We start from the raw sequence: 27,272 nt of genomic DNA, 5'->3' as shown, positions 1-27,272 counted from the left end.
AGAGACATTTTTGCTGAGTGTAAAAATGGCTTTATTTCAGCATTCTAAAGGATGCCATCCTATGGTCTTCTTGACTTTCTTTGTTTTTGATGAGAGGTCAATTGTTCTTTATATTCTTATTCTCCTGGATGTAATTGTATCTTTCTTCCTCTGATTTTTTTCTCTTTTAAAAAAATTGTGTTAAAATATGCATGATAGAAAACGTACTATCTTAACCATTTTTAAGTGTACAGTTCAGTAGTGTTAAGTACTTTCACACTCATGCAACCAATCTTTAGAACTCTTCTCATCTCTCAAAATTTAAACACTATACCCTTAATGTCTCATTTCACCTCCCTCCAGCCCCTAACAACCTCCATTCTACTTTTTATCTATATGAATTAGGCTTCTCTTACAGTGTTTTTTGTGACTGGATTTTTTCATTTAGCATAAAGCCCTCAAAATTCATCTATATAGTAGCCAGTGTCAGGATTTTCTTCCTTTTTAAGGCTAAGTAAATATTTCATTAGCAACAGGTAGAACTGGACATGGAACAACAGACTGGTTCCAAATAGGAAAAGGAGTACGTCAAGGCCGTATATTGTCACCCTGCTTATTTAACTTCTATGCAGAGCACATCATGAGAAATGCTGGGCTGGAAGAAGCACAAGCTGGAATCAAGATTGCCAGGAGAAATATCAATAACCTCAGATATGCAGATGACACCACCCTTATGGCAGAAAATGAAGAGGAACTAAAAAGCCTCTTGATGAAGGTGAAAGAGGAGAGTGAAAAAGTTAAAGCTCAGCATTCAGAAAATGAAGATCATGGCATCCGGTTCCATCACTTCATGGGAAATAGATGGGGAAACAGTGTCACACTTTATTTTTTTGGGCTCCAAAATCACTGCAGATGGTGACTGCAGCCATGAAATTAAAAGACGCTTACTCCTTGGAAGAAAAGTTATGACCAACGTAGATAGCATATTGAAAAGCAGAGACATTACTTTGCCAACAAAGGTCCATCTAGTCAAGGCTATGGTTTTTCCAGTGGTCATGTATGGGTGTGAGAGTTGGACTGTGAAGAAAGCTGAACACTGAAGAATTGATGCTTTTGAACTGTGGTGTTGGAGAAGACTCTTGAGAGTCCCTTGGACTGCAAGGAGATCCAACCAGTCCATTGTGAAGGAGATCAGCCCTGGGTGTTCTTTGGAAGGAATGATGCTAAAGCTGAAACTCCAGTACTTTGGCCACCTCATGAGTTGACTCATTGGAAAAGACTCTGATGCTGGGAGGGATTGGGGGCAAGAGGAGAAGGGGATGACAGAGGATGAGATGGCTGGATGGCATCACTGACTCGATGGACGTGAGTCTGAGTGAACTCTAGGAGTTGGTGATGGACAGGGAGGCCTGGCATGCTGTGATTCATGGGGTCGCAAGAGTCGGACACGACTGAGCGACTGAACTGAACTGAAATATTTCATTGCATGTATATGCCTCAGTAGATGCTAAGAAAGATTTGACAAAACATAATACAACCTAGATAGCATATTCAAAAGCAGAGACATTACTTTGCCAACAAAGGTCCATCTAGTCAAGGCTATGGTTTTTCCTGTGGTCATGTATGGATGTGAGAGTTGGACTGTGAAGAAGGCTGAGCGCCGAAGAATTGATGCTTTTGAACTGTGGTGTTGGAGAAGACTCTTGAGAGTCCCTTGGACTGCAAGGAGATCCAACCAGTCCATTCTGACAGAGATCAGCCCTGGGATTTCTTTGGAAGGAATGATGCTAAAGCTGAAACTCCAGTACTTTGGCCACCTCATGCGAAGAGTTGATTCATTGGAAAAGACCCTGATGCTGGGAGGGATTGGGGGCAGGAGGAGAAGGGGACGACAGAGGATGAGATGGCTGGATGGCATCACTGACTCGATGGATGTGAGTCTCAGTGAACTCCAGGGGTTGGTAATGGACAGGGAGGCCTGGCGTGCTGCGATTCATGGGGTCGCAAAGAGTCGGACACGACTGAGTGACTGATCTGATCTGATCTGAATACATCTTTATAAAAAATATTTCTTAGCAAACTGTAAATAGAGGAGAAATATCTCAAACTATTTCTAAGGACAGCCTACAGCTAGTATCACACCTAGTGGAAAAATAGTAAATATATTCCCCTAATACTGGGGACAAGGAGACAATACCTGCTCTGCCTTGTTCTATTCACAGTTGTACTAGAGATCCTAGTGAGTTCAATAAGGGAACAAAAATATATAAAAGGCACAAATACCAGAAAAGAAGATGTAACAGTCTCTGTTTGTAGGTAACATGCTTGTTTGTATTAAAAATCCTAAAGAAAATAGAAAATAAGTACTAGAATTAATAAGTGAATTTAGCAAATTCACAGGAGAAAAGATTACTATACAAAAATAACTTTTACTAGCAACAAAAAAATGAAAAAAATGAACTTTAAAAATCTATATAATGATGCCAAAAGAAGTGGACTGCTTAGGAATAAATTTAGCAAAAGACATGCAAGACCTCTTCACTGAAATCACTAACATTGCTGAGGGAAATTAAAAACCTAAATATGGAGGGGGGTAATATACTATAGTTATGAATTGGAAGACTTAATATTATTAAAATGGTAATTCTTCCCAAATTAATCTGTAGATTCAGTGCAGTCCAAATAAAAATCCCAGCAAGCTTTCTCACAGAAATTGATAAACTAGTTCTAAAATTTATATGAAAATGTGAATAACCAAAGTGATTTTTAAAAAAAGAAAAAACAGCACAAAGTTAGAGGACTTATACTACCTGATTTTAAGACCTTCTGTCAAACTAAGGTTAATCATGATAGGTGTATTAATGACCGGCTAAACATATGAATCACTGGAACAGATTTGTGAATCTGGAGGGGCTAGAATGAATATATGTATGTGTGTGTGTATATATATATTTTTTGTTTGTTTGTTTGTTTTTTACTAAGGTGCCAATAGGGAAATGAAAGTTTTTTCAACAAATAGATACCTATATAGGAATTTTTAAAAACCTTTACTTTCTATCACACTACTCAAAAGCTAAAAAGTATCAGAGACCTGAATGTAAAGTCTAATACTTTGAAACTTACAGAAGAAAATATCTCTGTGATCTTGGGGTAAGAAAAGATTTTTAAATGGTATTTAAAAAGCAGGAATCATAAAAGAAAAAACTGATAGTCTTTATCAAAATTAAAACTTTTGCTCTGTAACAGATCCCATTAGGAAAATACAATGGTGAACTTTCCTGGTGGCCCAGTGGTTAAGAATCTGCCCTACATTACAGTGGACATGGTATGATCCCTGGTCAGGGAACTAAGATCCTGCATGCTGTGCAGTGCAGACAAAAAAGTAAAACAACAACAACAAAAAGCAAATACTACTCAACAAATACTAGAAAATACTCAAAGCATATATCTGACAGAGAACTAATTTCTAGAATACATAAAGAACTATTACAACTCAAGAAGAAGACAAGCAAGCAAATTTTTTTGCATGGGCAAAAGATGTGAAGAGACACTTCACAAAAAAGATATAAGAATGGCCAATAATAAGCACATGAAAACATGCTGAAGCATCAGAGAAATGCAAATTAAAACCTCAGTGAGGTTTTGCTTAATCTCCACTAGAATGACTTCAGTAAAAAAAAAAACTAGCAATGCCAAGCGTTGGCAAGTGTGTGGATGGGCTTTAGTCATGCACAGCTTCATTATATACTTCATTCTGGAAACAAACAGTTTACAAAGCACTTTAACAGTAGTTACCTCTTTTGATCTCCAAAGTAATCTCACAGGATTACTTTTGAGTAGGGATTTTGAGAGAGAATCAGCTCATTCATCTCTGCCTAGCACAGATGTAAATACGCCTGATTGATTACTGAAATCATATTTACTGAGGCTAAAAATACTAGCCTTCTCTCTATCCCTTTTATATTTATGAGGGATCCTGATATACAGCTACAAGAAATTAAGCATCCTAGAGATAAAACCATGAATTTTTTATTACTCTTACTACACTACTAGCCACTAATGTTTCTTTAAGTACTGGATAATATGTATTCTGGTTAAAATGACTTCAGTTCTAAAAATCCAGCTCTTCCACTGAGCTAAAATAAGTAATCATTCAAAACAGTAACTGTTGCCAGTGGAAGGAGTTTTGAACTGATTCTGTCAAAGCAAGCAGAATCATTTTTGTTTTTGGAAACAATTTAGTTTCACTAGATTTATTTTTATCCTCTAGTATTTGGGACCTCGGGCTTCCCTGGTAGCTCAGACAACAAAGAATCCGCCTGCAATGCGGGAGACCTGGGTTCGACCCCTGGGTTGGGAAGATCCCCTGAAGGAGGGCGTGGCAACCCATTCCAGTATTCTCACCTGGAGAATCCCTTGGACAGAGGAGCCTGGCGGACTGCAGTTAACAGGGTCACAGAGTTGGACACAACTGAACTGATTTAGCACACGAACACACACACGCACTCGGGACCTCATTCTAGATTCTAGCGAGTCTTAACCAACCTCTGTCTTAAGGCTGTTAAACTGGCAACAAGTGACGTGATGTGGTAAATCACACGTCCTGGAAAGCCATAATTCTGGTAAGAGTTGAGGGAAGCAAAATTTCAAGGGATGAAATTCCAAAATGGAAGCATCACGGACCCTGTAGCAGTCTTCTACAGAAAGATGGTGGGTAAAAAGTAAAACCAGAAATGTCGACGGAGAATTTAACCGGTGACTGATTGTTTGTGGCTGTGATTAACCAAAGGCAGAAGATACAGCTTTTACTTTCAGTTAGTTTCACATACACAGCTTTTCTCTGTCACTGCAGAGAGAAGGCAAGCTCAATATTGCAGCCAGAAAAGTTTGAGATACAAAGACTATGTCACCTCTTAGAGATTGTGAGACAGAATTTTCTGAGCTTTCTTCCCTCACTGGAAGGATCCCTTTGGAATGAGTCAGATGCAGAATGATGGTCCAAATGACCTTTCAAGATTGCCAGCGACAGGGCCAGAACCCTAAAATGGTGGCTAATTTACTTACAAGTGTTTACAAGATTTCCTTAAATGGGAACACAGTCATTACCGACTCAGTGAACATGAACTTGGGCAAACTCCAAGAGATAGTGGACAGAGAAGCCTGGCATGCTGTAGTCCATGGGATCACAAAGAGTTAGACCTGACTTAACCAACTTACCGACTGAACAAGAAGAAGTTGTAAAAGAAAATCAAACCGGGCCTTTTATTGTTATCGTACTTGGTATCTCACAGAGTGGAAAAGAGTGAAATTGTATGTTCCATGATGTGTGACAATGTGTTAAAAAAATAAAAAAAGTGCAAAATAAAGTGGCTGGGAAAAACTAAGAAAGCGTTTCTAAAAGCCGAGAGAGAAGTTTGGAGTTGATTTCAGACCGAGGTGGCAGGATAGCCCCACCCACCAGCAGCCTCTAGAGCAGCAGGGGGCCAGCAATGGAAAGGGAAGCTGCTGGCACGGGGGAATATTTTCTGGCAAACTTCCCTCTGTCCCCAGGGAGCTCCCCTATACACTTGTGATTGAATATCTTCTTGCACCATCTCTGCCATTTACTGTTTTTCTCTTCTGATGCACGAGGGTAATACCTGTCTCCCAAAACCGTCAGGAAGATTAAAAGCAATATCACACATGATGGCCCTGGCACAGTTGTTCTTTAGTCGCTAAGACATGTCCAACTCTTTGTGACCCCATGGACTGTAGCCCGCCAGGTTCCTCTATCCACCCCTGTGGATAGAGGCAAGAATTCTCCAGGCAAGAATACTGGAGCAGGTTGCCATTTCCTATTCCAGGGGAATCTTCCCGACTGAGGGATCAAACTCATGTCTCCTGCGTTGGCAGACAGGTTCTTTATCCCTGACCCAGCAGGGAAGCCCACCTGGGACAGTACGGTGCTCAGTTTATGAGGTCTCCGTCAGCCCAGAGCCCAGAAGAGAAACCCTTGTACAAATCTACTGCTTCTGGGTATCTGTCCCAGAAAGCACCTCGGCACATCAGGGTGATACCGGCCTCAGTGAAGGTTTCCGGGAAGGTGGTAGAAAGCCAAGGACTCCTGAGTGCTCAGAATGCCTGCTCTTGACTCTTGTCTGGAGTGATCACACTACAGCCATGTGGGTTAGGAGCAGGGAGTCCAGGGGTCTGGGAGCTGGCCCCGGCTCTGCTGCCAAAGTGCATATCTTTGGGCAAGCTTGTTTCCCTTGCTCAGCTCCTTTGACCCGATTCTTGCAGTGATGACCAGTCCCCTCAGCAGGCATGGGTGTCGTCTACCACATGCCAGGGGCTGTGCCTGGGGATGGGATTTGGTGCCCTGCCTTCTGGGAACACAGGGTCAGGTAGAAGGACCAAGACTCAAATAACTGTCACACAAGACACGGCTGAGGTGAGTGTGTGCGGGGGACATGGAGTGCTGTGGGAGCAAAGCAGGAAGAGTGAGTGAAGTGACGAGGAAAGTCTGAGGGACTGAAACCCTTCTGTGGAGCAGAAAGGCTTCTTTGGCGCTTTGTAAGATCGTGATGCATCAAGGAAACATTCCAGAGAAATGTAGATAATGCCAGCCCAGGCCGGGAGCTCAGGGATGAGTGAGCAGTTCGGTAACTGGAGAGGAGACACCAGGGCAGCAGGAGGCTGGGACAGGAGCTCTCGTGTTCTGAAGAGGAAAGAGTTTCCATCTGCTGCTCCTGAGGGTTCAGGCCAAGCTCGGGGAAAGTGGATGGCAGCACCAAGGCTTTTCTTTACCTGTGTGTCTGTTTATAAGTTTATTTGCTTGTTCATTCAGCAAACACATATTCACTATTCACTATATGACATGCACTAATCTGGGTGCTGATGAGAGGAAAATGAATAAAACACTGTTTCTTTCCTCAAGGAAATCAACCTGGTGGAGGAAATAAGCAACTGGTATGTGACACAGGTAACAGTTCCTACCTGCTCCAAGAAGAGAGTGAGCAAGCGATTGTGCTGGGAGGTGGGGAATGCAAGAACCTACTTCAAAAGAGGTGCCACTGGAGCTGAGTTTGAGCTGCCAGATGGGAGAGAGGGGCCTTCCAGAGACAGCGAACACGGCACAGAGGCCCGGTTGCCTGGTTGCCTGGGAACCCTGGAGAGCCAACTGCGTAGATCCCAGCCTGGGGAGGGTGGCTGGGGAGAAGAGGTTGGGTGGGTGAGGTGGAGCTGGGACATGCCATCACCCTAAAGACACTGAGACGGCATTGAGAATTGTTAAGCTGGGAAGTTAGGAAAGGAAGCGTGAGTGGGATGAAAAGAGGACCAGAGAGCCGGGCAGATGATTACGGAGTCTCGTTACTAGCCCTTTTGTTAATGCGGAAGAAAATCAGGAGGACCTGAACTGGGGTGAAGTCAGTAGGACCTGATGTGCTTATGGAGTGAGAAATGAGAAAGGTTCTTCCTGGGCTTTGGCTTGAGTGGCTTGGTGCCTTTCCCCAAACCGGAGAGTCAGCAGAGAGATAACGAAGGCCACTGCAGGCTCCCTGAGATGCTCTCCACACCCCTCACCACCTTAGACTCTCAAGGACTCCTGTTCTCCTCGGCCCAGGCCTGGCCCTCCACTGTCATCCCTCAACCCCACCTCCCAAGGCTCCTGCTCTAGCCTGAACAGCTTGTGGTTCTTGAACTTGCCAGATGGCATTCTACTTCTCTGCCTCTATGGGAACACCTTTTCCCTTCTCTTGCTTTTGCCTGGCCAGTTGCCAGTCAGTCCAGAGTGACATCGCTGAAGAAGCCTCCCTGACACTCTGCACCACCACCACCGCCGGGGAGGGTTGCTCTAAATATGTCAACAGCCGCATATTCACAGGCCTGACTGTAAGGCTTGCAGGCTTGTCACCTCCTCTACCACAGTGCCCCCTCCGCCAGGGCAGGAGGCTTCTCTGTATCCATTGGGCCTGGCCCAGATGGAAAGTGAGATGTCAGGAAAGGTTTGTTTCAATGGACAGATCCAGATGGGAACATCCGCCAGAGTTGGAAGCTCCAAAAGACACAATGAAAGGCATCAAAGACAGATGTGAGCCCCTGATGTCTACCATTGGCTCCCCGGCCTCGGACCCAGGCCCTCCAGGATCTGAAGGCTGGATGTTCAGTGCTCTAGGCCAGGGATGCTGGCTTGCTTACGTGTGTGAAATGGAACAGAAAGGAAGAGAATATGGAGGCCCAGGGACGAGGGTCGTGAACGGTGTGGGGTCTGAAATGTCAGTCCCAGCCGTCACAGATGCAAGTTAACTAACAAAGAGAGCCTGGCCTAGACACCTGTTTCCCTTCCGCTTTCTAAGCTGATGGGCCTTAATATCTATCACCATCTGGTGGCTACATCCATAAATAACAAGCTCCCCATGAGCTGAGAGAGCTTGTATAAGGCAGGGGTTCCATGGATTGGCCTCAGTGGGTTAAGGGCTGCCCATCCCTCTGATAGCTTGCAAATCTGTATGTGTGTGAGATTTGCCTTATTCTGGTGAGAAGTGCCAGAAGAGATTTTTATCAGATCCTTAAAGAGGCATATAGCCTCCCAAAAGCTGGGAATCACCACTGTACAGGATTATTCTAGAATTCTGATTCATTTTCCCCAAATGGAATCCTATGAAGAGTCATCCTATGAGAGAGAGAAAAGCAGACGTGAATCTCTGCTTGCTCAGAACGTCATCTTCTCATTTCTGGAGGGACCTACACAGAACACAGAATGCAGTTTGGAAGCCATGCTAGTACAGCCAAGGGGTCATGGCTTTTCAGAACCAGATGGACCTGAAAAGACCCTGGAGACCCCCCAGGTCCCGCCTTGGGGATGCCCACAGCCTGTAAGACCCCCCGGGTCCCACCTTGGGGAAGCCTGCAGTGTGTAAGACACCCAGGTCCCTCCTTGGGGAAGCCCACAGCGTGTATTAGTGGTGGGGATGGAACTCACACAAACCCTTCACCCCCAGATCATTTAGTTTTTAATCTTGCCTTGTTTTCCCAAAACCTGAATTTTAAAAAGTAATAATCAAGACCTTTCCTCTCCTGAGTATAGTTCCTAAACTGGAAAACATTTTTCCTATAGTATTTTAGTCTTCTGGAGAGAGATTTTCCCCTCCGAATGCCTCTCAGTGAACATGATGGAAAATAAATCTATAGCTTACATTTGAATACTTCTGTTTAACCTAGAACATGTCAGCTGACTTGTTCTACAGTGGGGAGACTGAGACTCAGGTAAAATGACTTGTTTGCTGTTTTCTGATACCAACTTAAGGGTTCTTCCCACTGTCTCACAGCCTTTGTATACACATGCGTATATTCTGTGCCACTTAAAGCGGTGAACACGTGGCTGATGCGAGTAGTTTGTTGATGTCTGTTTGAGGAGGTAAGACCAACCTCTATTCATCGCAGCCATGAGGGGGTAGGGGACGGGACAAAGGCTGACACTGAACACATACTTACCAGATGCGCCAGAGTCCAGTTTTAAACAAGCTGCAAAGTTATGATTTTAATCCTCATTCTTGCAGATGCATTTACTGAAACTCCAAGAGGAGATATACTGTGTCCAGATAAGCCTCAGGCCTCCAGCCTCCTCAGCTTGTGTTTGTTCCCCACCACGTCGCTGCAGCGGGGTATGGACACTCTGGCCAGCCTCCTCTAACCCCTGCGCCCCCCTCTTTCTGTCTCCTAGGAGTGCCAGCTTCTCTCAGGGCTCCAGGGCCTCGTTCCTCATGAGGAGCGACACAGCTGTGCAGAAACTTGCCCAGGGCAACGGGCACTGTGTCAACGGGGTCGGTGGTCAAGTCCACGGCTTCTACAGCCTCCCGAAGCCAAGCCGGCACAACACAGAGTTCAGAGACAGTGCCTACGACCTCCCCAGGAGCCTGGCCGCCCACGGCCACACCAAGGGCAGCCTCACCGGCTCCGAGACAGACAACGAGGATGTGTATACCTTCAAGACGCCCAGCAGCACCCTGTGCCGGGAGTTTGGGGACCTCCTGGTGGACAACGTGGACGTTCCAACCACCCCGCTCTCGGCCTACCAGATCCCTAGGACGTTCACGCTGGACAAGAACCACAACGCCATGGCAGTGGCCACGCCTGGGGACTCGGCCATAGCTCCCCCGCCCCGGCCCCCCAAGCCGAGTCAGGCAGACACACCTCGATGGGGCAGCCCTCAGCAGAGACCTCCCACCGGGGAAGGCAGCAGATCGGTCTCTGCCGCCGCCACCATCCCCAGGCGTAACACCCTCCCAGCCATGGACAACAGCCGGCTTCACCGAGGTCAGTGTGAGCCCTGGCTGCACCCAGAGCAGGTGGGAGGAAGGGAAGGGGCACAGGGCACTCAGCATTGTACGAGTTCTCGGTCATCCAGGCCACAGGGGCTTAAGGCCCACCTAGGTCAGCGATGCTCACAGCTTTAGGCATCTTCTCACCCCAGACCTTTCCTAGCTGGGCCCCCAACCCTGGAGGCTATTAGTGAACACCACAGCAGCAAGAGTTTAGCAGATCCTGCCTGAGAGAAGTTACTGTTCCACTAAGGAAACAACATTCCTGGTTAACCACATTACAACGTATTAGGGGTTTAGAGGTCCAGATCATAGTCTTTTACTCATTTATAAATCAAATGAAAGATTTCAAAAATAAATTTAGAAGACTAGTCCAAACTGGAGCCAAACCTTTGTGGACCAACAGACTATTAAAATTAGATTTACAAAATATTTTCTAAGCCACATTTGCAATTCTGGTTAAAGTCTGAATGTCTATTTGAGGTATTTAAATTCTACTGTTGCTCATTTCCCACTGAGAGTATTCCAACTCTGCATGTAACCTCCTCCGTTTGATGAAAAAGTAGAATAATATTAATCTCTTTCATTTTACATCTTGGTAATAACCCTGTAGCTGGGCTTCCTTGGTGGCTCACCATTAAAGAATCCACCTGCCAATGCAGGAGACATGGGTTTGATACCTGGGTCGGGAGGATCCCCTGGGGAAGGAAATGGCAACCCACTCCACTCTTCTTGCCTGGGAAATCCCACGGACCGAGGAGCCTGGTGGGCTACAGTCCACAGAGTTGCAAAGAGTTGGACAATACTTAGCGACTGAACAACCCTGGAGCTATGCCCAGAAGCCCAGGAGGAATTTGTGAGTTGAGGGGTGATGTGGTAGAAGCAATACCTTGTCTTAGGAATTGAGAGCGGTATCTCCTGGAGTAGCAGTTACGATCCTGAGCAACACTGGGGAGGGTGTGGGAAAGTGTCAGCACAGGGACAAACTCTGAGTTCTCAGGGGTCTTCTCTTCTCTGCTGTAGCTTCCTCCTGCGAGTCCTACGACTACCCGCAGCGTGGTGGAGACAGTGCCGGCCGGTCTGCCGAGTCCATGAGCGATGCAGTCAGCGCTTTCCTGGTGAGTGGGGTTTAATCAGGGGTCCTTAAGGCAGCTCAGGTGGATCAAGGCTCAGGCCCACAGAACTGAAACCACAGCCTGGGTGTTTACCTCTTAGGAGCCTGCCTTGCTTCCTCGTTGAGAACTCCTGGATTGAGTGTTTGGAAAGATGCACGTATCCTGGTCTGGAAGAAATGTGTGTACTTAGGTGCCCTAGACAAGAAGGCTCATCACCGAGGGTGAGCAGGGAGGGTCTAGAATGCAGGGGACGCAGGCGCTGGGATGTGCAGCACTCTAACCGTGAGGTCCCACCGGGGGATGAGACCCCAGGCAGGGGTGGCGCTCAGAGTCGGGCACAGCGACAGAAGGATGGTGTCAGAGCAGCGTCCCAGGCCGCCTTCAGGAGGGCGTCGATGATAGCCCTGCTGGGTGTCGGGCCCAGCTACGCCGACGAGGGCCTGCCTTCAGCTTCCCTGGGAAGATCGTGCACAAAAGCAGCTTAGGTGTATATGCATCCAGCAGACAGGACAGGAGGTAGAGGAAGGCTGCAGCCAGGGTGGTGGCCGCACTGCAGCCCTGACTGCAGCCCGGCAGTCACACTGAGAGCTGCCCTGGGGAAGCCTGCCCACCCAGGCCTCGCCTGCCAGCGCCGAGGCCCCCCAGAGGCTCCTTGCCCTGCCCAGGGCCTAAGCCGCTGACCTCCAGTGATGAGTGTGGAATTGAGGAGGGGGGCAGGTCCTGAACCAAACCTGTGACCCAGGCCCTCTGACGTGGTCAGGCAGCCAGAAAGCCTGTGGATGTTTTATACAAGGTTTATCACAAATTATAAGTAAGCTTCAAGGGATCGTGGAAGCTAGAAGAGGCCCACAGGCTTCGTTTCTTCCTGTCTCCCCGCTGCTTTCTTACCTGGTTTTCCCAGGGTCTGCCTTAGAGCTTGACCGTGCGCCCAGCTCCGTCTTCTCTTGCCCTTGGGTGTACAGATCTGCACCCCCTCTTGTTTTCCTCTCCCTGGTAACAGCAGTATTTCTCTCCACTTCTAGCCAGCGAAAGCAGTCGTGGGTCGATCAGACAGCACCAATTCCGAGGACAACTACGTGCCCATGAACCCAGGCTCCTCCACCCTGCTGGCTTTGGAGCGAGCCGGTGATAACTCCCAGAGTGTCTACATCCCCATGAGCCCCGGGCCGCACCACTTTGACCCGCTCGGCTACCCCTCCTCAGCCCTCTCTCTGCACCGAGGCTCCAGCAGAGGGAGTGAGATCCAGCCACCCCCTGTCAACCGCAACCTCAAACCTGACCGGAAGGGTAAGTCCACGGTTTCCCCAGCCCAGCTCTGGACACTCTTCAGGGACTGTGCATTCATTTAGGGATCCCGTGGATCCTAAACTTGCCTTGCAAGGAAGTGACAGCCTCTGGAGCCTAAACCGCCCCAAATACGCACACACATGTGCGCGCACACACATTACACACTCTCCAAATTCATCCCAGTAGGGACTGGCTACCAGAATGCAGAAGTGCAGGGATCAGAAAGATAGGATGGATTCAGGTTGCAGCCCTGCCACCTGCTAACATGTGATTGTAAACGAATCCTTCTCTGTCCCTATGCCTCGCTTCTCATCTGTGAAGTGGGAAGTATAAAACATCTGAGTCAGTTCCAATGAGGTGGATGAAACTGGAGCCTATTATACAGAATGAAGTCAGAACGAAAAACACCAATACGGTATATTAACGCATATATATGGAATTTAGAAAGATGGTAACGATGACTCTATATGTGAGAGAGCAAAAGAGACACAGATATAAAGAACAGACTTTTGGACTCTGTGGGAGAAGGCGAGGGCAGGATGATTTGAGAGAATAGCATTGAAACATGTATATTACCATGTGAAATAGATGACCAGTGCAAGTCTGATGCACGAGACAGGGCCCTCAAAGCCAGTGCAGTGGGTTGACCCTGAGGGATGGGGTGGGGAGGGAGGTGGGAGGAGGGTTCGGGACAGGGGGGATACATGTATACCCGTGGCTAATTCATGTCAATGTATGGCAAAAACCACTACAGTATTGTAAAGAAATTAGCCTCCAATTAAAATACATAAATTAATTTTTTAAAAACATGCCTATCAGAGACATTGAAGGGCATAGATAATATATCTTAATATGCTTCATAGTGTATGAAGTGCAACTCAAGGATAAGAGATTTTTATTAGCTCTAGGGCTGAAAAAGGTAGAACTGTCAGAGTATTCCATTAAAAGATACACTCTGCTATAAAAGGAAGTACTGAGCTCTCAAACCGGGTAGATGTGCTTCCTAGGAGTGTGACTGAGTAAATCATGTGAGTTCTCTGAGCCTTTGGTTTTCTTATCTGTGAAGTGGGGATGGTCATGCCTACTTCCTGGGTTTGTTCAGAAGTAAAGCATCTAAGACAATGACTGGTGCATTTAGACCAGGAAGAAGAACTGCAGTTCAGGTTCCGGGTCTGCCTCGACCGCATTCTGCAGGCCTGCATCAGGGGCAGGGACTCAAGGGGAGAAGCAGAGTCAGTGGGCAGACAGAAGCCCCCTTGGGTCCGGTCAGCAGAGAATGCAGAGCTCAGCATTTGAATCGGAGCCCTCAGGGCCTTGTGACATTCACCTTCTTCCATAGAAGGCTCCACAGTCCTGGCCCAGAAGTGGCAGGGGGGCTCATGGTGGCCTTCTCCATGATGTTTCAGATATCATCTCTTGTTTTCATTCTCAGTCACAAATATTTTCACAGCCCATGTGCTCATTTTAGATCTGAAAGTATGATTGCCATCAGTACAGTGTGAGGAATAGATAATTTGGTATCTGAAGACATGACTTCATGAGCAGAGATCGTATACCCTCACGGAGCCTCGTCTCCCCATGTATAACTGGGATGAGTAGGAGGGATTTTCAACGCACTTGTGTGCTATGTGTAAGGGTCTGTATGTGTGGCCTTGTCATCATTGGCTGATGAATCGACCTTCTGTTCTTGCTGCAGCAAAGCCAACACCACTTGACCTGAGAAACAACACCGTCATCGATGAGCTCCCCTTCAAGTCCCCCATCACCAGGTCTTGGTCCAGGGCCATGTGAGTGTCTGTCTGTGGATGCGAGAGCTTGGGATGGGGCAGTGGGTTGGTGAGTGGAACAGGCCGCCACGTTCCTGATGCTGTTGGTAGCTCAGGGCTTGGCTTCCTCTTTTGTGATGAAGGGAAGACAGTCCCCTCTCCGTGTCAGATCTTAGTCTGATAATGGAGGCCAGAGGTCTGTCCAGAGGTGTGGGGTCCAGGGCCCGGCAGGAGGCTGGCCGTACCCAGGGTTTACTCCCTGTCTTCGCCCCCCAACAGCCACTCCTTCAGCCCCAGCTCTTCCCAGTACTGCCGCCCCATCTCTACACAGAGCATCACCAGCACCGACTCCGGAGACAGTGAAGAGAACTACGTCCCTATGGTGAGTCCTCTGGGGACCCCTGGAGCCCACCTAGTGCTTCCGCACTTCCCAGCCCGCTGACTCACCCCAGCCCCAGGGCAGTGTGCTGCTACTCATCTGTCTGTCTGGAGCACATACATGTCAGTTTCTGTGGACTCGTCATCAGAGGCAAGGAAGATGCAGTCCCTGCCCTCAGGGAGGAGAGGAGGCCTGCCTCTCTCACGACTGTGACCCAAGCAGTGTGGTCAGTGCCCTGGAGAGGCGATGTTATGGGGGCGCACCCACAGGACGGGCGATCACAGCAGGGTGGGCAAACGGGGGGCCTTGGGCAGAGATGGCCGTGTGGATGGGGACATGGAGAATCATGGTCATTAACTCTGTCTGAAGGTGGGGGCGGCCAGCGGGGAGGTTGGACTAGAAGTCAGACCACGAAGGACCCCTAATGCTATCTCCAGAAGCCTGCACTTGTCCCGTGGGGGCCACGCAAGGGTCCACAGGCCAGGCAGTTAGACCGTGTTTCAGAATCGTCATCGGGGGAGCCTACAGGGAAGAACTGGGGCAGCTTCCCAAGTTAACCCCCTTGTTCCATCCTGTTAAAACTTTAGAAGCAAAAGGTCTCCTCATTTGTTCATCCCATTGTCCCCATGACTGGGAGGAGGCGTGGGAGTATGGGCGTCCACTGAGTGCCCCGTGGCAGGAAAGCGCACGTGTTGGGGGGGCGCTCACAGAGTGGGCCACAGGGATTCCCCAGGGTGCAGCTGCACGGACATGTGAGAGACACGTAGACACAGACATGTGAGAGACACGTAGACACATGGACGTGAGAGAGACACAGACACATAGACATGTGAGAGACAGACACATAGACACATGGACATGTGAGAGACACGGACATGTGAGAGAGACATAGACACGGACATGTGAGAGACGCACAGACATGAGAGAGACACATAGGCATGTGAGAGACACACAGACACGGACATGTGAGAGACACATAGACATATGGACATGTGAGAGACACAGACATGTGAGAGACACATAGACACGGACATGTGAGAGACGCTTGGACATGTGAGAGACACATAGACGTGAGAGAGACACATAGGCATGTGAGAGACACACAGACACGGACATGTGAGAGACGCATAGACATATGGACATGTGAGAGACACAGACATGTGAGAGACACATAGACACAGACATGTGAGAGACGCACAGACATGAGAGAGACACATAGGCATGTGAGAGACACACAGACACGGACATGTGAGAGACGCATAGACATGAGAGACACATAGACACGTGAGAGACACATAGACACGTGAGAGACACATAGACACACGGACATGTGAGAGACACACAGACACACAGACATGTGAGAGACACAGACACATGGACATGTGAGAGACACACAGACACACGGACGTGTGAGAGACACAGACACATGGACATGTGAGAGACACACAGACATGTGAGAGACACAGAGACACATAGACATGTGAGAGACACATAGACACACGGACGTGTGAGAGACAGAGAGACACAGAGACACACAGACATGTGAGAGACACAGAGACACATGGACATGTAAGAGACATATAGTGAGAGCGCGAACCCACCCGTCAAGTGAAGGAACCGAAGCGCAGCACAGGACTGTCGCCTTTCTCATGAGAAGGCGTCCTCAGGAGAGAGCCAGACAAGCTGGCCTCAGCGCCTGGGGAGACTGGCCCTGCAGTGGGTCATCCGAGAGCTGCTGGGGGACCAGGGCTTCATGCCGCCTGGTGACGAGGTCCCTCTCTAGTGACCCCTGAGGAGTTGGGACAGGCTGGGGGCCAGGCTGCTGCGGGGTAACTGCTCCGCTCCAGGCTGTGGTGGGAGCCCCAGAGAAGCAGGGCTGGTCCAGCGCACACTGGACACAGCTCCCTTCTGAGGGCAGCGAGCGAGGGCCGGTCTGGGAGGCAGGGAGGGTGAGGCGCGGCCTGACGGCCCAGGCAGGAGGCAGCGCGGCACAGCGAGGGCAGCCCAGGCTGGAAGGTCTGCCCTGCCCACCAGCTGTGCAGCCCTGGGCAAGTTGCTTTAACTCTCTGAACCAGTTTTATATTCATTGTAAAAAAAATAATAAGAGAAGTAATAATGCCTACAGGATTGTTGTGAGGGTTTAAACAGGAACACGGGCTGTCCCCGGCACAGAGCAGGCCTTTGGTGAGCTAGCTGCTCTCACTCCCAGAGGCATGTTTTTCCCCCAGTGGTCGGTTAGTCCACTTCCTGAAGTTATTAACAGTTTTTCCCCTCCTTTGTGATAGCAAAACCCCGTGTCTGCATCTCCCATTCCCAGCGGCACCAACAGCCCAGCCCCTAAGAAGAGCACTGGCAGTGTGGATTATCTGGCCCTGGACTTCCAGCCGAGCTCCCCGAGCCCCCACCGCAAGGTGCCTAGGGTGGGAGTGGGGGGTGGTCCCACTGAGCTCCAGGGGCCCTGGGGGGAGGGGTCCTGGAGGCCAGGGGCCTCATCCGGCTGGGCTGCACTGAGGTCTGGGTCTCAAGTGGGCTGATGCGCCCTCAGCCTCAGCACTCAGGCACCCTGAGTCCACAGGCCCTCGTCCATCCACCCATCCCTCCCCTCACCATGCGATTGGACAGATGAGCACACACAGAGTCGTGATCCGCTCAGGATCACGTGTGAATCTGTGACAGAGCTGAGATGCGGGGATCATGTGTCCCGGTGCTGAGCTCTTTGAGAATGCGCTGTCCAGGCACAGCCTGCAAAAGGCATACCCGCACCCCACCCACCCCACCCCCAGAGGCACATTTAGCTGCCGGGTCCCGACAGCAGCACTGACACAGTCCCCTCCACCCAGGGCGGCTGTGCGTGCTCACCACGCTCCCCCACAGAGCCCTGCAGCTGGCGCTTGGTGGCGCCTGCCCAATTCCCTCTCCTGGACAAGGAGCCATGGGGAGTGGGTGGAGGCCTGGACCCAAGGAAGGGCCTGGGTCCCCTCAGAACTGCAACAGCAAGAGGGTTGGCAGAGGCTGTGGCATTGAGCAGGAGGAGGGCTGGTGCAAGGTGGAGGTCAGGCTCTACAGGCCACTTTGAGGGGGAAAAAACAGGTCAGAGAGGCAGGTAGAAGCCCATCTCCTCGCCCAGACACCATTCAGGAACAGCCACCTGTTGCTCCCCACGTTACGCTAACTCACAGCCCCTTCACCTCCCTGGCCTGTCCCCCAGCCATCCACATCATCGGTCACTTCCGACGAGAAGGTGGACTACGTTCAAGTGGACAAGGAGAAGACCCAGGCCCTGCAGAATACCATGCAGGAGTGGACAGACGTGCGGCAGTCCTCGGAGCCCTCCAAGGGCGCAAAGCTGTGACACCCCGTGCCAGGGAGGGGCCCAGAGGCCACGTCTGCAGAGCCGGCCTCCCTGTCTTCTTGCCCTTCGCCTCTCCAGCGCGCCCTCCTGCCCACCTCCTCTCTCCTCTGCCAGTCTGGCCTTCAAAGCACTTGGCATCAGGGACCCTGACTCCTTCGCCCTGGGAGGCGAGGGCCTGATGGAGGCACTTCCTCCGCCCTCTCCGGGCCCACCTTTGATTTTTATCAGCAATGGCCATCCTACCTTAGTTAGAGCTCTTGCCAAAAAGCATCCTTAAGCCTCCGCCTGCCCTTCAGACCCGAATATCTACAGGATGTGCGGGGGCGGGGCCGCGGCTCGAGCTGATTCCCCACCTCACCGTTGGGCCTCCAGCTACTGGGCTCCCCACCTCGGTCCCAGAAGAGGCCACATTGTCCTGCTGACCAGGCACCCAAGGATCAGCAGGCCAGTGTGGACACGGTCTTCCTTGACAGGGGCGGGGCGAGGCCACCTAAAGGCGGAGGACCGTCAGAGACCGTCTTGAGGGACAGAGGAATTAGAGCCCGAGACACGGAAGGGCAGTGGAGCCCCGCAGGGGTTTCGGGGCAGCCCCCCACTTTCAGGAGTGGGAGATGTGGAAGGAGGGAGAGGCTGGGGACAACCGGCCACCGAGAACACGGAGCGGGGCTCAGAGCCCAGGAGATGGGGAGACAGATGCTGTGGGGCCCGGCCCCTGGGAACGTGAAGCACCGGGCTGGCTCTGCTGTCCGGGACAGAGAGCCTTCCCCCTGACCTTGCCAGCCTGGAGGCGCCGCTCTGGACAAGGCTTGGACTGTGCTGGGTGACAGCGTGGGGGCGGGGGCGCCAGCATGGCGAGGGGGGGCCATGGCGAGGTGGAGCTGGTGGGGGGGTGACGCGGGGTGCAAGCGGGACGTGCAGGGGTGGGGGTACCGAGGGGCCACCCTGGGACAGCCTGGGCGGAGGCACCTGGGGGTGCCCGGGACTGGCATGGAGACGGCACAGCAAGTGAGCTTCTTCTGTAAGACGGGCGGCGCAGCTGGGGCGGCTGAGAGTTGGGGTGGGGGCTGTGGGGTTTGCGCCCCACCCAGCACGCCTGCCGGAGAGAGAGCCCCCGGCAGTGCCGCGGAGGCGCAGGCTGAGCAGAAAGGGATTGGTGACGTCGCTGTCGGGGAGCAGCTGGCTTGGTGGCAGGCGAGGGCAGTCCCCAGGACTGACGGACGGCGGGTGGAACAGAGCCCCGAGGATGTGGCAGGGTGGTTGGTGGCTTGTGCCCTCCGACTGAGGTTTGTGCAGGGCCCAGGAAAGGTTAGGGCGTGGCCTGGTGCCCAGTCAGCTCAGGTCACCCGCTGTTGCTCTGTGGAGTCCCAGGTGCCCTGTTGGACTCAGGCCTGGCTACAGGGACAGGAAAGGGCAGGGCTGGAAAGGCCCCCAGGTCGGTGTCACCCTCTGCCAGGACAGAAGTGGGGCATCACCCCCAGGCTCCTTCTCCCAAGTCTGGGGAGGGAGACTCTCTTATGTTAAAGTTCTTCGCCAAATTTTTAAAAAGTTTCAGAGGCAATTGGATGGACCAGCTGTTTTATCCTACCCTGGGGAGAACAGGCCTTCTTCCTCCAAAAGAAATGAGTTCTGACCCTACCTAAGGGAGGTGGCTGCTGCTCACCTTTCTGGTCCTGTGAGCGTGTGTACACACACACACTCACCCCCTCAGCAGCCTGAGGCCTGACTGTACTCTGTCCTGGGAGAGATGGTCTCAACAGGTGAGAACTCTTCCTAGTATTAGTCACATCAACTCAGTTAAGTGATGGCAGCGGCTGCTGTGGCCAGGTCTGGACTGCACCCTGAGGACACAGGAGTTAATCAGACTTTGTGTTTGAGAAGGTCACGCTCGATCAGGAAAAAAGACAAGGACACGTTGATGATGGCCGTGAGAGACTCAAAGCTGGGGATGTGTGGAGAAGTCAAGACCACTTCTCCAGGAGGCTGGTGTGTGGGCAGGAGTGGGGAGGTGTGCAGATCAGGGAATGTGGTTTCTAGGAAAAGCGGGTGCCTGACTTGGCCGGAGGGGAAGAAGGGTCAGATTTTTAGAGGAAGGAGGGTGGGTCTGGGCTCCAGTGGAGGAAGATGGAGAGACTTGTGCTTTGGGAACAGGAGACCTTTGGGAGAATGGGCCCAGGCCAGGCCCTCAGCAGCAGCAAGGCCTTGGTGTTCGCACAGATGAAGTCGTGATGGTGGCAGTGGCCTACCCTGGGCAGGGTTTGGTAGGTCACTGCCCAGCCCTGTGTCCCTTTAGGGCCCTCTGCAGACAGTCTCATACGGCAGGGCTTTGAATGGTACGCCCACCCCCACCCCAGAGGCTACAGGTGGGCCCAGGTATGGATGCGTCAGTTCCCAGTATCATTCCCTATTGATCATCAGGTGCCCTAATGATGTCAATGTTTTCCGAATGTGCCATAAGGTGAGTGAGACTGGTTGGAGTCTCGAGAGATGGAGGTGTTCAAATCTAACCTACAAGGAGGCCTCCCTCCAGCTCTTGGTTCCTCCAACCTCCAAACCCTTAGGGTGGAGGCGGGAGCAGAGACTGCTGAAAGCAGAGACTTGGGGCTCAAAAGCCCCAAGTACCAGGTGTCTGAGATTTCCCTCGGTGGCTCAGAGTTCACCTCTGTTGGTGGCCCAGCGTGGACGGAGACCCCAGGAAGCCCTGCATCAGCCAGCAGAGCCCCCTCCTGCCTGGGGCTCCCAGGAGCAGCAGCTGTCCCCTCCTGGTCCAGCTCCCCCGCTCCGCGGGGTCAGAGGCAGGGAGGAGTGCCTGCAGGGAGCTGTGTCTCTTCCCCACTGGTGGGGTCAGCTGGGCGCTGAGGCCTTGTCTGTGGCTGTTCCCTGCTCTGTGACCTGTCTTGAGGGCCAGTTAACCCAGTGCCCTCCCTAGACCTGACTGCAGTAACTTTTACATTCGAAACCTTCAACTGCGTCCCATCCCTAGGACAGAAGCACAATGGTTCTCAGCCTGCCCCGGGGCTAAGGCCCCCAGCTGTGGCCACCCCACCCTGCCCTGCCCACAGCCCTCTGAGGGAGCTCCGGAAGCTGGAAGCAGAGCACGGGGCAGGAGGGAAGTCGGTGTGTCCTTCCCCTCTCCGTCCGTCCGTCCGTCCGTCCGTCCTGCGCACGGCGAGCGTCAGAGGCTGCGCACAGGAGCACCAAGCTGCCGCCTTCTGAAACCCACTGACCTCTTCGGGGGACCAGTGGGCCGTCTGCCGTGGGGCTGGCGTGTGATATTTGGTGGTGTGTGTTCTTATGTGTTTGTTGGTTACACGTGTCTTGAAATGTAGAATCATTTTCCACGGAATCATTGCTTTATCAAGAAGAGAAAATGGGCTGGAAGAAGCCTGGTCTTAGGTTTCTGGCCCTGTTACCATTTAAAATTGACATTTAATTTTTCAAATCGCTGTTGGTGCCTAATCACTTAAGTTATTAATTTATTGTTTTCTTTAAAAAAAAATGTAACATGTATTTATCCTGTAAGTAGGTCTGGGGTGGGATGGGAATGCGTTCACAGGCGTCCTGTTTTTGCGGTGGTGGCACAGGCCTGGAGCTTGCAGGGCCCTTGTTACTGGAGGCGGAGCTAGATGACAATAAAGTCCGTGAGAAGAAAGCAGAGAGGCTGCGGCGTCTGCCTCGTCCGGGGGGCGGGCGGCGGGCTTCACAGGACAGCGGTCCTCGGCCAGACGGTCCGCCCCCATCCCCGGCCACTCCACCTTCCGCTCAACAGGAGCCAACTGGGGACCTTTCCTGGCTGTAAGAACAAGTGCGAATCCCCCTTACCTTGGAATCTGTATTCCTGGTGTGTGAAATGGAAGTAATAGCAACCGCTGTCCGCTCATCTTTCTTAAAAGGCGCGCTGGACCACAGAGGTGAGTTCTGAGTATGACCTTTCGGTCTCTGACAGACCCGTCAGCCCACCTGCGCTGGTCCGAGTCTCGGGGCTCTGTGGGCTTTGGGGCCAAAGCTCAGCTCTTCCACTGTAGCCCAGGAAGCCCCCGGCCAGGCCGTCACTGTGCCAGGTTCCCAGATGGGCAGGCCCTGAGGGCTGCAGGCTGCTTTGCTCCTGGCCTGAGCCCACTCACCCAGGTTCTCCGGGGTAAGAAAGGAGTGTGGGAGCAGCCGCGAGCTCCAGGCATCCAGGAGCTGATAGATGAATCCGTCTACAGCGTCCTGTCTGGGTGGCCCCAGCCTGTGCACCCATCCCTCCAGAGTCAACCCCCCCTAATCTGGGCACATCCCGGCCACCAGGCCTCACATTTACACAGCACTTCTGTGCAGGGCACACTCACCTCCCTGGTGCAGCATGCAGGTCGGCAGGGCAAGGGGGTGTCCCTGCCTTCCTGCCCAGAGACCGCGAGAAGCCATGGCTAGAGCGGGAAGAACGACAGCTTTGAAGGCTTCAGAGAACCTCTTTTTATTCCTGTTTGACACTCTGGTTCTCTCCGCTCCGTTTAGAAAGGGTACAGCAGTGTCAGGGCACAACGCGGGCAGTATCTGCTCCCCACCAGCCCCGGGGACCGTGACCAACAGCTGAGGCGCTGAGCCAGCCAGCGTCCCTCAGGACAGACGTCGTGAGACACACACACACACACACCTGCAGTAAAATAAGGACTCTCTCTCGTACCCAGAAGGGGGCATTCTCAGGCACTGAGGCAGGAGAGGGGGCTAAGCGGCCGTCCTTCCCCTCTGCATTGCTCGCGGGGAGGGGGCGGGGGTGCCTCTCTAATCCCGCGCTAGCCTGCTTCCCACCTGCGCGCCTCACAAGAGGACAGCGTCGGCACCCACACACACCGCCTCAGTCCCCTCGGAGAAGCAAGATGCGGCCGTAGGGGCGACACGCAGCCCCTTGTTTATGCTGGGGCTGGGACCCTCCTCAGGTCTGTGCTATAGACACACAGGATTGTCGTCTGAAAGGAGCTGGACGGGAACTGCTACTTGATGGCAAACACGGGGCAGGAGCTGAGGCCCAGGGAGTGTCCATCTCGGCTTCTCCAAGCTGACCACAACTCTCAGGTGCAAGTCTTAAGGGGGCTGATCCCAGCGTGGGGGCCCGAGGGCAGTTTAAGGGGCTCGGGTCTCACCTCCGCCTCTGAGTCTCTGTGCCTGCCAGGCTGAGGTCGGCAGCCCCTGCTCCATCGCTCTCGCCCTTGGAAGGGGCTGCCTCCATGGCCTCCCCCAGACCCCACCTGGCTGAGCGCCTCTGCCCGGGACCTGGGCCCCCCACCCCGAGGTTGGCTGTGGCACCCCACAAGCGAGATCGGGCTGAGGGGTGGGTCGAAGGTTCCCATCAGAAGACCAGTCTGTTAAAGTCACCACCGCTGCCACCTGCAGGGCCGCAGCCCCCAGGAGGGCCTTTGTCCTCGTCTTTGTCGTCGTCAAAGCCCCTCCGCCAGTGTGGGGACGCGGGGAGCGCGGAGATGTAGGCCGCCCTGCTCCGCGCCTCCTTCTCCTGCTCCTGGAAACAGATGGGGATGGAGCAGGAGGCTTCAAACGTAGGCTCTGAAGCCACAGTGCCCCCTTCACCACCCACCCCGCCTCCCGCGGCCACCCAGCCCTTCGGAGCTTCACCCCTGGGGAGGGCCCCAGAGCCGGGCACAGAGGAGAGCCCCAGCTTCCCCCCAAGGGCACTCCTGCTCAGCCGGAGGATGGGAGGGCCGGACCCACAGCCATCCTGTATCTAGGCTTTGAAACCATTCCTCCTCCCCTCCCAGTATAAGCTCCCAGCACCCTGGAGAAAAGGAACTCACTCCCACTGACTAGACTGAACTCCCAGCACCTCACTTCTACTGAGGTGAACTTCCACTACTAGACTGAACAGCGGACAGGGGCCTCAGGTGGCACCTGGAGGAGACAGTCTAGAGACTTCAAAGGTCACCTCCTGCCCCACCAGGACCTCTCTGCAGGCTTCTTTCCTGTCGAGGCAGGAGGGACAGACTCTGCCGAGGAGAAAGCTCTCCCTCCTGCCGCGCTGGGGCCTGCCCTGGAGACCCCTCACCACTGGCCCCAGACCCACCTCCCCCTGAAGGACTCGGCGGAAATGGAAAAGCAGACCCAGTGTCCCCACCCAGGTGCTGCAGGCCAGGGTCCAGGTGTGACCACCCCAGCTGTTTACGGCAGCATGCCTCACGCTGCTCAGAGCCCTGGCTGTTTCACTGCTAAGTGATGCCACCCTAGACTCTTTGGAGTTGGCACAGTGAGACGGCAACCCTCCCAAAGGCCTTTCCCACCCACTCGTATCCACTACTCATGGAGCCCCTCCTCCAGCACACGACAGCTTGATAAAGAAACGGTCCTTCCTAATATGTGTTGAAAAGACCCTGATGCCGGGAAAGATTGAAGGCAGGAGGAGAAGGGGACGACAGAGGATGAGATGGCTGGATGGCATCACTGACTCGATGGACATGAGTCTGAGTGAACTCCGGGAGTTGGTGATGGACAGGGAGGCCTGGCGTGCTGTGGGTTCATGGGGTCACAAAGAGTCAGACATGACTGAGCGACTGAACTGAACTGAATGTGTGTCCCTCTAAAGCAGGAGGTCTGTCTGGCGCACTGATTTTTTTTTCCCCAGCACTGAGTGAGGTGAGTGGATCAAAGGAAAAAGGAAAAGACTCTGAGAGAGGAGCAGCAACTTAATCCGAGCCAGTGGGCTGCTGGAAGCCCGTGGGGGTCTGCTCACCTGCAGAAAAAGAATGTTGTCTTTGGAAATGGCTTCCATCAAGTCCTTGTGGAGGGTGGGCTCTGCCCGGGTGCGGGGTGAGCCAGGCTCGGCCTCGGACCCCTCCTCGGGTCGCTGCCGGTAGAAGAGCACGTAGGCCGTGTCCTTGGGGAAGAAGGAGGTGACGTTGCTGACAGACTCGAAGGAGGAGAAGGACACCCGGGTGTCGTTGAACAGGTACCACTGGTTGTCGGGCTCCGGCCGCTCGGCGGCTCCCAGGGCCGGGGCGGGGCGGGCGGCGCCCTCGCGGGCGTAGCAGTAGTAGTGGCCGCTCTCGGAGGACAGCCCCGAGTGCACCACCACGCTGCACAGGTCGTAGGCCTGGCCCCGGCCCCCGGCCAGCGGCAGGCGCAGCAGCAGGGGCACAGACACGTCGTCCAGGATCTTGCGGCGCCGCATGGTGCGCAGGTCGAAGGAGAAGCGCAGCAGCGTCAGGATGAGGTAGCGCGGGCCCTGGCTCAGCTCCACCACCTTCTCGGCATCCTGCAGGGACGCGCACGACTCGCAGTGGTAGCGGTTCTCCGACGTCAGCCTCTCGGGCGACAGGAAGTAGTTGACCAGGTCCAGGACCGAGCGGGAGCCGTCCCCGGAGGCGGCCGCAGCACTCTGGAGGGTCCCTGGGCCCGGGCCGGCAGCCGCCTCCTCCCCATCAGCCGCCGCCTCCTTCTCCTCCTGGGCCTCCTTCTCTTTCTCCTCCACCTTCTCTTCCTCCTCCACCTTCTCCTTCACTTTCTTCTTCACCTCCTCCTCCTTGTCCTGGGCCGCCCTCTCCTCCTCCATCTCCTTTTCCTTCTCCTCCTCCATCTCCTTTTCCTTCTCCTCCTCCACCTTCTCCTTCTCCTCCTCCACCTTCTCCTTCTCCTCCTCCACCTTCTCCTTCTCCTCCTCCACCTTCTCCTTCTCCTCCTGGGCTGCCCTCTCCTCCTCCTCCTCCACCTTCTCCTTCACTTTCTCCTCCTCCTTCACCTTCTCCTCCTCCACCTTCTCCTCCACCTCCGCCTTCACCTTCTCCTCCTCCTCCTCCTCCTCCTCCTCTCCCGCCGCCTCCTCCTCCTCTGTGCTCTCCCCTCTCTCCACCTTCTCCTCCTGCCCGCTCTGCCCCCCGAGGCCATGGGGGCCCAGGCCTTCCATGTCCAGGATGGTGGGGGGGACGCCCCCCGTGATGCAGTGCTTCCTCTGCCTCCGAGGCCCGGCGCTGCCTGGCTCCTGGGCGCCAGCGTCCTCCGCGGGGAGCATCACTGAGCCCAGGCGGCGGCGGCGGTGGTGGTGATGGTGGTGGTGGCGGCGGCAGCGCTCGGGCGGGGGGAAGGCGAGTGAGAGGTCCGTGAAGGCCTCCTCCCTGGAGGAGACGTTGAGGCAGCGGAGGCAGCATATCCGAGTCACGATCTTGCCCCCGAACATCTTCTCCACGGAGGTGGCGCTCGGGCCGGGGGGCTCCTCTGGCGGGGAGGGCGAGCTCGACTGCTTGAGCTTCTGGCAGATCCTCGTCCCGGTCTTCTCCTCTTCGTGCAGCCTGGCGCGGGGAGCAAAGGGCTTTCGTCCACACGCATGGGTCACACACGTTTATACACGTGCAGGAGATGGCACAGGGAACACACTTGCACGTGTTCTCAGGACAAGCACGCACGCTATATACTTAAACCTGCATAAAGCTCACAAACCTGCCACAAAAAGCTGTGCACGTGCCCCCAGGGCGCTGATGAGAAAACACACAGGTACACACTCAGGCAAGCACAGTGTACATACACACACTTACCCTCCCCGGACATGCTTCCCCTCAGCACCTCCAGAACGTGCCCCCACCCGCAGCCCCTGTCCCCATCTTCTCCAAGCCTTCCACAAGCGCCCGGCCACAGCCCAGTTTCCAGGAAGAGACAGCGCCGCCCAGGGGCATGGGGCTTCCCCCCAGCACCCTCTGCAGACACGGAGCCCTGAGCAGAGCCAGGCCCCGTCTCCCCTACCGATCCAGCAGGTACTTCAGGTACTCCGAGCAGTCCTGCTGGGTGCCGGGGCTGAACCAGGGTGTCCAGGATGCAGAAAGGAAGTTCTCTGGAGAAATGGCGGGACGCTGCAACCAAAGCGGGAGAGAGACAAGTCAGGAGCTGGGGGGCCACTCACCAACCAGCTCCACAGCGTGCCGGGCCTGAGGGTCACCCTGGGGAGTCACTGCCTCAAACTCCCAGCCTCCCCATTCATTCCCAGCTGTCCGTCCCTGACTTCTCCCATCCTTCCAAGTCCATGCCACCTAAGAGCACGGCATCCACATAGAGGATGTGTTTTTCTTCCCTTGTTTGTTGCCATTCCCTCTGCCTGAAACACCCTTTCCCCTATCAGAAGCT

General features: G+C 53.3%; 2 protein-coding genes across 2 annotated transcripts in view; one reads left to right on the top strand and one right to left on the bottom strand.

Moving 5' to 3' along the window:
- Positions 1 to 21,831, top strand: part of GAB2 (GRB2 associated binding protein 2) — a 183,790-nt gene extending 161,959 nt beyond the window's left edge. The window contains exons 4-10 of the mRNA XM_027531764.1: positions 9,683 to 10,275; positions 11,304 to 11,398; positions 12,418 to 12,682; positions 14,379 to 14,469; positions 14,728 to 14,830; positions 17,113 to 17,238; positions 18,036 to 21,831. Coding sequence (XP_027387565.1) covers positions 9,683 to 10,275; positions 11,304 to 11,398; positions 12,418 to 12,682; positions 14,379 to 14,469; positions 14,728 to 14,830; positions 17,113 to 17,238; positions 18,036 to 18,179 — 1,417 coding nt within the window. The 3' untranslated portion in view covers positions 18,180 to 21,831. The remainder of the gene's footprint in view (positions 1 to 9,682; positions 10,276 to 11,303; positions 11,399 to 12,417; positions 12,683 to 14,378; positions 14,470 to 14,727; positions 14,831 to 17,112; positions 17,239 to 18,035) is intronic.
- A 785-nt stretch (positions 21,832 to 22,616) lies between these two features.
- The window catches only part of USP35 (ubiquitin specific peptidase 35), a 64,348-nt gene continuing 59,692 nt past the window's right edge, over positions 22,617 to 27,272 (bottom strand). Inside the window, exons 9-13 of the mRNA XM_027531771.1 lie at positions 26,895 to 27,001; positions 25,939 to 26,446; positions 25,715 to 25,827; positions 24,895 to 25,564; positions 22,617 to 23,673 (exon numbers count right to left, since the gene is read on the bottom strand). Of these exons, the coding sequence (XP_027387572.1) occupies positions 23,506 to 23,673; positions 24,895 to 25,564; positions 25,715 to 25,827; positions 25,939 to 26,446; positions 26,895 to 27,001 (1,566 nt within the window). The 3' untranslated portion in view covers positions 22,617 to 23,505. The remainder of the gene's footprint in view (positions 23,674 to 24,894; positions 25,565 to 25,714; positions 25,828 to 25,938; positions 26,447 to 26,894; positions 27,002 to 27,272) is intronic.

Source organism: Bos indicus x Bos taurus, chromosome 29, assembly GCF_003369695.1.
Source record: "Bos indicus x Bos taurus breed Angus x Brahman F1 hybrid chromosome 29, Bos_hybrid_MaternalHap_v2.0, whole genome shotgun sequence".
NCBI lineage: Eukaryota > Metazoa > Chordata > Mammalia > Artiodactyla > Bovidae > Bos > Bos indicus x Bos taurus.
This window is presented reverse-complemented; position numbering and strand designations above follow the sequence as displayed.